Consider the following 11457-nt stretch of genomic DNA (forward strand, 5'->3'; position numbering starts at 1 on the left):
CTAGACCTGCTCTATATGTACAGTGCCTCGAGATAACTTCTGTTGTGAATTGGCGCTATTTACATAAAATTGACTTGACTTGACTTGTGTTACACCTGTGTACATCCATTCCGCTTTACTGTTGTATCAGTCAGCCAATATGCACAATATAAGGACATTGTCATAGACACACCTAAATGGAATGCAGCCATGATTAATGAAGACAGAAAACTAGAGCTCAGATTACATCCTGACATTAGTATTTGCTGATACATGCATTATAAATCTTCAACAGCTCTGTAATATGTTACCCTCCTAAAACCGCATCGATAGCATCTCTGTCCCACACACGTCTCCGTGGATCCTTTCCTCCATGCTCTGGCATGCAGCAGACTAATCACACAAACAAATCTTCGTCACCATGACTGCACGCTGACCACGACATGACGCCAGTTATTATGACAGCTTACTGCATCTGCTATGTATTACTGGAAATGGGTTAGTTCACTGGTGCGATATGGTGGGAAAAGAGCTCACAACTAGGGGATTCCCTGTTTACTGGGTGTCTCTGATCAGCCCACATCAGAAGTCAGGATTTTGTGATTTTCATACAAACTGACAAATATGATTTGTTTTTCATTATTTTGTTGGTCTGTAAATCTGAGCTGAACTATAGACCCGCCGCAGTCTGGTAACCAACAAACACAATATGTTACTGCCTCTTCTCTCTGTAATGTTGTTAATCTTGTGCACAGAATCAGCTCCAGACATTATCAAACTCCCAGAGTTGATTGCAGAGTTAAATTGCAGGAAGGGAATATATTTTGCTGTATCAAACGTTGCTACTCTGAAAAGAAACTAAGCAGTTTTGGCCAACTTGATCTCCACCCTTAATTGAACAAAGTCTGATCTTGTGAGATGCTTTAAGATGTCCGACTTTGTGAGAGTTCATACTTTTCCGCAGAGCCAACCTCCCTCAGGCACAGTTTGCATGATATATGAAGCTCTTCTGCTAAAGGGTTATATTTCACATTTCTGTGATCTTGCTGAGAATTTGACAGCCTTAGGGGAAATGAAGTAAAAATTAAGGGATACAGACAGCGCGTTTGGATCAGTGGTGGGAGGAAACATTAGACATAGTTAAGAAATCGCTTTTTGTCATTCAGCTCACGGGGTTTCACAGAGTTCACTTGAAAGAAGCTTTATTAAAAAAATATATCCAACAATATCAGACTTCTGCAACATGACTTGAACTTATAGAACTACTTAAGTTTTTAAAAGGGCTTGAACTATTGTTTTCTTAAGTGTAACTTTGTTTTCCTTTTATATTTCCATGTATATGTGTAGTTAGAGGTAATTTGTCTTGTGTTGTTGATTGTTGTATTTTTCTGATTTTACCTGTGCAGATAAATACATTCAAAAATTCTAATTCAGTGTATGAGATGGCTTGTCCTATATGTCTTACTTGTGTGTCTCATGAACAGAATATTTAAACTCCTCTTACCTTCCTTCGTCTCCATAATCCATCTCTTTGCATCATCATGTTTCTCCGTTTACTCTGGAAAGAATGCATAGATTTCATCTTCACTGATAGTGACTGAATTTTTTGAGTTGGTATGTCACCTTACTTTCACCAAGATAAAACTTGCGTACCTCCTGTCTTCTGCTAGCTGACATAGATACATTATGTGATAACTTGAGACGTGTGGTCACAGGTTGAGGAGATAAAGGGTTTTTTCAGTTAAAAAATTCCATCTCGGGGAAGTTTTTTCATTTCAACACAGCGTGTGAGTCAGAAAGTCAAATTTCCGTGCCTGATGATGTAACTTCAATGTAACCTGTAAATAAACAGCAAACCAGGAACGTAAGTAAGCTGAGTTGTTTTCACAAAGAGGGGGGAGAAAGTGAGTTAAAATAACAGACATGCATTACTTTGTAATTGACTACAAAGATGTCATTGTGCATGATTTCATGATTCCAAAGAAAAATATGTCTTTATCTACCAACTAACTGTCACAGATTTGGTTTCCTTTAGCATTTCCCCAGAACTCTCAGCTGTTACCAGATGTGTTTGTGCATGAAGTGCTAAAAGTCACTGACCAGCAAAACTGGTTGCCAAGTGATTAAACAAAAAACTTTAAAAGGGACCCTAGTCATACTCTTTCTATCACTTCTCTTACCTATGACATTATTTGCATTATTGCATAGCAGGATGCTGCTGATTTGTGCTTGGTTCTGTTTTTGCTGAGAAATGCCAACACGTCATTTGAATCTTTTAATTCTTAACATTTAAATCTGACAGACGAATATTAAAGATACCAAAAGTTTAAAGTTAGGGTATATTCAGAGATAATCCTCAAGATTCACAACTTTAATTCAAAGACACAATTACAAATTGTCAGTATAATGAACTGCAATGATGGCAGAGGTTTGCGGTGTATACTGTGTGTGGTTGATTCACTGACTTAAGTTGAATATAAAAGTAATGAAGAGATTCTCAATGAAGGCTTCAAGCACCCAAGCAACTAAAGAAGTTGTTTCCAGCAGTATAGGGAGGGACAGACAGGCAGTCTTTACCACACAGGAGACGAGAAGAAAGACAGAAGTGAAGCCAGACTGCTGATTGATTTCAGGAAAGCCACTGGGCCCACACACACTCACTCCCTCTCTTTCTGTCTCTCTCTCTCTCGCACACACACACACACACACACATATAAATACATGCACTCCATCTCTTGTTCGATGCTCACATACACTCTTCCCTGAAGGCAAACATGTAGCTCTCTCTGGCGCACCGGGTCAGACGAGGATTGGTTACATGAGGAATTCCCTTCTTGCTCCTAAAGTGACAGGTAGATTAGCCACATGTTCAGCCTGGGGGAACAACACATGTTAATAATGTGTATGTGTGTGTGTGTATTAACAAGGACATATTTCTCCACAGGGCATTTATTGAACACACCTGTATGGCAGCTATATCATTATAGGGCATATTACTGAAATTAAAAAAAAAGGTCTAATTTTATAATCCCTCACCCCTTTCTCTTTTAACCTCCCTACTTTTTTCCCCATCCTAACCTCATCTGTCAGGGTATGGTGGGTCGGGAGCCGTTCCCCTTGCCTGCAGTCCCTGCTCCAGCCTGTATAGACACTTCTGAGAGTTACTATGAGGAGGCGCAGCCCTATGAGGAAACTGTTAATGGTAAGAAATCTGGTTCAATGTTATATTTCTTCTTCCCCATATCTGTTTCACAGCTTATATTCACAGCAAGGCCCAGCTGGAGGTTTGTTAGATTCAAAACTACTTATTAGGGTCAAAAGTCCTCTTTCTGCAACACTGCTATAGAGGGTATCTGCAGTAGTATTGTAAAAGAGGCATTCCTTTTAAGAGAAATTGTGGCTGTAACAGAGTGTTTGCCACACACCATTTGACAGTTTCATAATGGAAATATGTTGGTTTTTTTTACCCATAAACCTTGGAATCAAGGTCAGTGATAAATCAGTGATACTTTGTTGTTTTAGCTGTATGTTCCAACCCAAGTTGTAAGCTTGTCATTTGCTCTGTTGTATTCTTTGAAACCTTAACCATTAGGCTCGAGCTGTTAACCAAAATGGAAACTGACACAGTGGTCACACTCACGTACATACTCTCAACAGGAAAATGGTTTTCTGAATATCATGCTGCCAGTCAGTTACACACTGCAACACATATACCGTAATATAAAAAAGCTATTGTCATGTGCTGAGAGACCATAACCACTTTCTATCACAAGTTTTACTTGCCTGTGGTGGTGTAATGGGCTGAATAAGTTACTCTAAATGCAAGCAGAGGATTATTTAAAAGTTTTATTTTCCTGTTGGTGAGAGTGTTAGCTGTGTCTACTGATGCTGAAATGCTAAAAAAAAGTATCTAATGAAGCAATAAGCTTCTGTTGTTGTCATCTACTGCAATTTCTATTGCAATTGCTATTTTTTAATGTTTATCTTTTCAATAGATATTTTTTAAAAGCATTTTCCCCTCACACTTTCTTGCTACAACTCCTCTTTTTCCTCCTCCTCCTCCTCCTCCTCCTCCTCCCGTCGTGTAGATCTGGACTGTTTTGGCCTCCTCTCAGGGCCCTGGATGCGAGTGCAGAGCTCAGACAGTGTGGTCTATGCTGTTATCACCAGGGGTAGCTAGCTCTCTATAACAGGCCTTGTGTGTTTGTAGCATGTCTTGGTCTTGGCCATTGTCTGAGGCATAAATAGCACTGTGCACAGGAAAGTCAGCATGTCCTCTGGCCCTCATTGCAGAGCATGAACAGGGTCCTGCATGTAAAGAAACAATTTCTAATCAAGACTTGTGACAAACATCATTAATCAGTTCCATCTTAATGTTTATCTCCTTAATTCATTATTTTCTCTTTCATCATAACTTGGCATCTTTATCCTGCCACTATCCATCAATATTAAAAATGTTATTTTGCTTATTTGATTGAGTGTTGTGAGGAAATCCTCTCTCATTAAAGGTCAAGAAATCAGGCATCAACCTCATTTGCTCCTTCAAACTCACCCCACGCTCACCCCATGTGAACTCAGCGATCATTGTGCTGTTGCAATTTTGTTTTCAATTTCTTCGGTGACACCATCATTGTTTTTTGATTTCTAGATGATGGGGAGGTGGTTAGCAGTTCGTACGAGTCCTATGATGAGGAGGAAGTGACCAGGGGAAAGTCGGCGCAGCACCAGTGGCCGTCGGCAGAGGCGTCCATCGAGCTGATGAAGGACGCCCGAATCTGCGCCTTCCTGTGGAGGAAGAAGTGGCTCGGCCAGTGGGCCAAACAGCTGTGTGTCATCAAAGACCATCGCCTGCTGGTGGGTGAAAGACTGTGTGAAAATCAGAATTAAAGCCCCAGCGAGGTTTTGTGCACAACAATTATGGTCATGAGCACAGATGGTTTTGTGAAGGGTAGGGGTTGTTTATAGTCTTCTTGTAATTATAACATGTCAGTGTAACTCAACAAGGAAAAAAATAATGTTAAAGTAACTGTCTTTGTTTTGCTACTTATATTAAGAATGGAAGATATTAAGTGTTAAAGTGTCTCCTCCTCTCAAACCAGGGAACCAAAATTCACAACACAAGGGGCCATCAATGGTTTAATATCAACAGTGAGCAAATGTGTATGTAAAGGGGCCTTCAGCTCTACAGAGTATATTGATGCGTCATAGCAAGCAAATCTTTGATAATGCCACTGTATACAAGCTGCTAACAGCTAAAAAAACAAAGTTGTTTCTCAAGAGTTGGTAGAGACCAAAACAAAACTAAAAGCAGAGCTGACATTGGACCATTTATCAGGTACACACAAATACAACCTGAATAAATGCTAGTAATTAGTTTCCCCGTCATCATAAGCCTCTCAATAGCTCAATAGCTGGTGTGGTCTTTCAGCTGACACCTTATGACAGGATGTGTGAATATTTATAGACTTGTATGGAACCTCCCCCGAATACATCACTGTGAAAACCACGAGAGTCATTTGACTGTGAGATGAACAAGATTCTGTCTATTGTGCTAAATCACAAACATATATTTTCTATACAAACAGTACAGCTCTGAAAGAATATAATGGATTTTATAATAAATATAATGAGGATACATATCAGAACGGAAAATTGAGTCAGTGTTATCTCCGCTTCCCTCAGTGCTATAAGAGCTCCAAGGATCAGACACCCCTGCTGGATGTGAGTCTGCTGGGCTGCAGCGTGGTCTACAAAGAGAAGCAGCTGAAGAGAAAAGAGCACAAGCTGAAGATCACTCCTGTAGGAGGGGAGGCCATCGTGCTTGGCCTGCAGAGCAAGGAGCAGACAGAGCAGTGGCTGAAGGTGAGCACCTAGCATCGTTCTTATTCACGCTGAAAAATCCACGTCTCGCTGTGTTTAAAAATCTGAGCATTAATCCGCCTCTTCTTGCTCGTTAGGTGATTCAGGAGATCAGCCCCAAGCCAGCTGAAAACTGTGACCCCCAGCACTCTGTGTCTGACTCCCCCAGGCTCATCTGCACTAAGGTACACTTCATCCAACTTTTTTTTTATAATTACCCATCTTCAGTTTTTGTCTTAGTATATTTTTAAGGGCTTGCCTTCTGAATGACTAAAGTATAGATATGAACACACAGGGAGAGCTGAGTGAGAGACATTCAGTGGCTTCAGAGAGCGGCAGCAGCACTGACAGTCATGCTGAAACCCCTGAAAACAAAGATGGTGAGTTCACTTCCTTCTTTTTTTAGTATCTCCACAGACTGTTTGACTTGAGTTAGCCCGACCTAAGTTTAGGAAAGTGGTTCTGGTAGTTTGAAAGCCCAAATATAATTTAAATAATTGTGTCAAGCGCTGTTCTACTTCCCTTCCCTCCACAGTGAAGAAAAAATGTGGTTTGAAGTTCAGCAACCTCATGAACATTGGCAAGAAAAAACCCTCCTCATTAGAGAACCCAGAGAAATGTGTCGACACCTCAGGTGAGCAGAGGTCTGTTGTATATGTCAGGCCTCACTGTAACGTCACATATACTAAATGTCACTAGGTGCAGGTGCTATCCTGTAACATAGTCCTCTTTGTGTTTGTAGTCCCTGTCAGGTGGTACTAGGACTATCTGTAGCTATTATAGTTATTTCATGCCAGTACTTTCTCATATGTAGTCATCTGATAGAAAAACATACTCATAACTAGACACTCAGTGCTGTATATGTAGTTCTTTCATTATTCAATCTGGATGATACATTAAACTGTCTTGGCCAAACACAGTAGCCTTGACTGAAAAATTGTTTCTGTCTGTACACATAGTGCATTTTATCACTTTCAACTACAAGGATTGTACCACAACAGTTCATCTGCATCAGTGGGTTTATGACATTAAACAAAAATAGCTAACCACTGGCGAGGTATAACCAAGTCAGGTGAACTTGGTTTGGGTGACATAAAACTACAGTGTTACAGGCTGGCATGTAAAGTCTCCTTGCTCCTCTGCCAGGCTACCTCAATGTGCTGGTGAACAGCCAATGGCGGACCTGCTGGTGTCTCATGAAGAACGGTCAGCTATGGTTTTACCAGGACAAGGGAAAAAACAAAGTGAGCCAGCCGGCTGTGACCCTGGAGGGCTGCAGCGTTTTGCCTCTCCCCACCCCTGAGCACCTGTACTCCTTTAGGATTGACATGGATGGCACACAAGTGGCAACCCTGGAGGTAGATGACCAGTGTTTTTCGTGGTACTTTGCAACAGTTCTCCAAATGTTTGGAGGTAATAGGTTATAGGGTAAGGAGAAAATGCTTGATGCTTTTCTTTACTCTGCTAACCACTGCTGAAGAAACAGCTATGATGCTTTGATGCTATCTAACAACATCACCCCGAAGTGAGAGGTGATGCTAACCTTGAACCCAAAATAGTGTGTATGAGAACACTGGTGGGTTACAATTAAAAATATACCATCATATAAATTTCCTGTCCTCGCTTGAGAACTTCCTTCAGCCGTACACTTTTGTTCTGACTTCTGTATGGTTCTATAAAATAACCAGAAGCTTAACATGTTTGAAAACGCCTGGAGAATCAGTACTTCTCAAATAGAGAAACAGCGTTCATCACTTACAGGAATCTTAAACACTAACATACAGTAATCCTGTTTGGAAATCACTCAAACTTAGCCCATGTAATATATCGTATGTGCACACAACTGTGGTATGCATATTTGTGTGCATATGTGTGTGTGTGTGTGTGTGTGTGTGTGTGTGAAGGGTGGGGGTGTATTACAAAACTGGGATTTTGGGGACTAATGCTACACCCTTTTTCATTAGGTTTCCAGTACCACCCTGCTGCAGTGCATATTTGGTCATAGGCAATGGAATTTAATGTTTAGACTTGAGGGCTATTTCTGACACATTTATGTTTGTGTTTTGTTTTCATTTTTAACTTCACAAATAGAAACACTGACTAATGCATTTTCATTCTGAGAAATCTTAAACCTTTATGTGGTAGGTTTATGGTAACACGACATATAGTATCAGATCAGCAGTTCGAAACTCCCAAAATAATCATAAACTTAAATGAAACTGTCTCTTTATGTGTGTGTAATTTTGGCTGGTTGTTAAAAAGAGCTGTTTTCTATGCATCAGTCAACACTGAATACTTGTCTGTTGTCAAAGTGCTGCCACATCATTGTGTGACATTGCTGATTGACAATACACAATTGCTGCACAAAAGACCCCTCTTCAACTGACTCACAGAAAGATGCAGACACCGTGAACAAAACATAGAAAATATACTCTTTGTCAAAACAGAAAATCCCTAGAAATACAGTAGATTAATGTGCTTACTAGTCATCCACACATGCTCACTGGGTCTTGTTTCTTGCAACATTTCTTAGTTGAGTGGCACTGCTATGCTGAGGAGTGGGCAGTTACTACTTCAAAGGTTTTGCTTATTGAATTACTGCTGGTAAATTAAGCTGCACCACTCATTTTATTAATACAAAGTGATAGATGGCATACAACATAAACCATGAGGTTTTAAATCCTTGATGTTGCAAGTGTGTGGTATGCTCTGAATGCACTTTCTTCCACTCTTTCTTTCTTTTCTTCTTTTTTCTTTTCTTTTCCTTTCCTCCCTTCTCCCAACCCCTCCCAGGCTAAGACATCAGCAGACATGGGTCACTGGCTGGGCCTCTTGCTGTCACAAACAGGGACCAAAACAGACCCAGAGGAGCTGACGTATGACTACGTCAACGCAGAGAGGATCTCCAGCATCGTCAACGCTGCCAAGACTTCCTTATAGTAAGGAAGTCATTTTCACTTCTGTCTGCTTAAAAGGGAAATTGTTCGGGATGCATATGTGGGAACAAAATGTAATGAACCTCTGTGTGTTTTGTGTGTCTCTCCAGCTTGATGCAGAGGAGGTTTTCAGAGCCCAACACCTACATCGACACCCCACCCTCCATCCCTCACAACTCTGATGAGCTGTATGATGATGTGGCGTCTATAGCTGATCCAGAGGTACGGAATTTTAGGATGAGATGATCAAATATAATTTTATTAGTCTATCTTTTTATTGGTATTTTATTAGTATATCCAATAGGGCTTATTGACTAATCTTCCAATTATTTTCGGTTTGTGAGAGCGAGTTCAAAACCTGAAAATACTCAGTTTACTCTCATGTAAGACTGAAAACCACTGAATATTCACAGTAAAGAAGCTGTAAACCAGTGAATTTTTTTCATTAATGCTTAACAGATGATCAAAATAGTTACCGATTAATTTCCTGCTGACTGGCTTATCAATCAATCAGTTGTCTCAGGTCAAATATTCAAAGATCAATTACCTATGATAAGATACAATATAAACATAAAAAAGCAGGATGTGTTTTCCTTTTACCACTGGACCTTTTACAAGCAAACAAGACATCAGATGTAATAAATGACTAGTTAACAAGAAGAATGCAAAACATGCTCGATGGGATCACAGATCTTTCCAGAATTAGATTAAGTGTGGGGTTTTTTTGTTTGTTTTTTTTTGCTGAGAAAACATGTGGCCTCTGCCCTGTTGTTTTCTAATCGATTTTCAAGGTTCACTTTCATTTTGACATGTACTCCCGTGTCATACAGGACGCTGAAGAGAGCGGCCTGCCAGACAGTGAGGACAACAACCTCCAGGAACACAATGAAATGTGCACGCAGGATGCCAAGGACTCAGTGGGAACGGCGCAGGACACTGACAACAGGATTTACCTGGACCTAGTTCCAGTGCGTTCTTTTCTCCATACATCCTGTGGGGGTAAAATTTCCCCAGGCAAAGAAACTTTTAGAGATTCCCTGGTTCCAGTAGAGGACCAGAAGGACTCTCCCTGTCAAGTTAAAGAGGTACATAATGTGTGCATGTGCTCTCTCCTGTCTCACTCTTGTGTATTCACCATAAGAAAACAGATGTAACACTGCACTAAAATGATGGAAATCATTGATTTCAGGTCAGTCCAGCTAACCCCCCTGAGCCAGAGCCAACACCAGTGTTAAATGGAACAAGTCTGACCTCTGCCACCAGCAAACCAGAACAAGTGCACCCTCAGACTCCTACACCACAGCAAACTCAGCCGCTCAAACCCGCACCCCAAAGCCAGGAAACGCCTAAGAGGACAAGCCTGGGAATCCCACAGGCCTTCACCTCCTCCGGGGTGCAGGTCCATAAAGGTCCGACTGCTGCTGGCTTCCCCCACAGTCCTCAACCTCTGCGGCCCAAGGCACATACCATAGGTGAGACTACAGAATGGGGACAGAGGGCTTAGTGGATACTGTGTTACATGAGAAGAGCATGTCTCTCATCAGTGTCACTATCATTACCAACGCTTACAGTTTTTTGAAGATACATGTAAAGTACATTTTCAACACTGAAGCAGAAAATGGTGTTGCTGCTCTTTCCCTTCATGTCAGATTAACTGGTTTGACTTCTTTCACCTCATCTTAAATTATCATGGCTCCCTCTAGTGAAAAACTGCATCCTCTGCAGTCAAAAGGAACAGCTGGAATGCAGATTATCAAAAGAAATACTTGCCTTTTTTTGTTTTACTTTGCACCCTCAGGCAAATGTCAAGATGACTGTATTTAATTTTTTCTTTCTTATATTTTTGTCTAACACTGTCAAAAATTCAACACTATTTCCCAGGGTGTCACGGAGCAGTTGAAGTAAAACTGGGCAAAAACCGGACAGAGGCAGACATGCGGCGCTACACTGACGAGCGCGACCGCTTGGAGAAAGAAAGGGAGGAGGTGAGGAGCAGTCTGGCGACCCTGAAGAAGGAGAAGAGGGAGACCAAAGAGGAGCTCAGTGCCTGCCAAGGTATGCACATATGCACTTCCTGTAGCAAGTGTGATGGACAAATGTGATGCTTATCTGTATGAAAATGTGACGGGTGCCTGTTGTCCTCAGATCCCAAGCTGCAGGCCTCACTGGAAGCCCGTCTGAAGCAGAGGGAGGAGGCGTGTCGGGAGGCGGAGCGCCACAGGGTCGAGGTGGAGCTCCGGCTGGTGGAAGTGAAGGAGAGTCTGAAGAAGGTGGAGTCGGGGCCCTTCACGCTGGGAACCACACTGGACAGCAGCCTCCAGGACTCACCCATGGTTAGTGAACTGGCTCTGTTGGTACAAATGCAAAGAGTGTCAGGGTCCTGTTTGAAATATGTACTAATATATATACCTGAACCACATCTCTGTCATTTTACCCTCAGCCTAAAGCAGCAACTATAGCAGCTCCCCAGACGCCATCATCGTCATCGTCATTGCCCCAGCCTCCGAGCAGCAACATCAGCGCAGACCCAGCCTCTCCAGTCAACTCTGCCTCTGCATTAAAAAACAGACCCACCTCCATGATGGCCACAAAAGGCAACGTCCTGCAGAAAGCTAAGGTGAGACTGTAGATTTCATATACAGTACATTGAAAGCATGGTAGTCAGTGAACCAAATGATTAAGG

General features: G+C 41.6%; 1 protein-coding gene across 3 annotated transcripts in view; it reads left to right on the plus strand.

Annotated features, from left to right (window-relative positions):
• afap1l2 (actin filament associated protein 1-like 2) overlaps nucleotides 1-11457 on the plus strand; it is a 37322-nt gene that overhangs the window by 25239 nt on the left and 626 nt on the right. For all 3 annotated transcript variants that reach the window (XM_018698733.2, XM_018698732.2, XM_018698734.2), the window contains exons 5-18: nucleotides 3070-3181; nucleotides 4628-4833; nucleotides 5662-5841; nucleotides 5937-6023; nucleotides 6134-6218; nucleotides 6374-6472; nucleotides 6985-7196; nucleotides 8632-8777; nucleotides 8885-8996; nucleotides 9605-9859; nucleotides 9964-10246; nucleotides 10656-10829; nucleotides 10920-11107; nucleotides 11215-11391. In XM_018698733.2, the coding sequence (XP_018554249.1) occupies nucleotides 3070-3181; nucleotides 4628-4833; nucleotides 5662-5841; nucleotides 5937-6023; nucleotides 6134-6218; nucleotides 6374-6472; nucleotides 6985-7196; nucleotides 8632-8777; nucleotides 8885-8996; nucleotides 9605-9859; nucleotides 9964-10246; nucleotides 10656-10829; nucleotides 10920-11107; nucleotides 11215-11391 (2316 nt within the window). The remainder of the gene's footprint in view (nucleotides 1-3069; nucleotides 3182-4627; nucleotides 4834-5661; nucleotides 5842-5936; nucleotides 6024-6133; nucleotides 6219-6373; nucleotides 6473-6984; nucleotides 7197-8631; nucleotides 8778-8884; nucleotides 8997-9604; nucleotides 9860-9963; nucleotides 10247-10655; nucleotides 10830-10919; nucleotides 11108-11214; nucleotides 11392-11457) is intronic.

The sequence above is a fragment of the Lates calcarifer genome, linkage group LG23 (assembly GCF_001640805.2).
Source record: "Lates calcarifer isolate ASB-BC8 linkage group LG23, TLL_Latcal_v3, whole genome shotgun sequence".
Taxonomy (NCBI): Eukaryota; Metazoa; Chordata; class Actinopteri; family Centropomidae; genus Lates; species Lates calcarifer.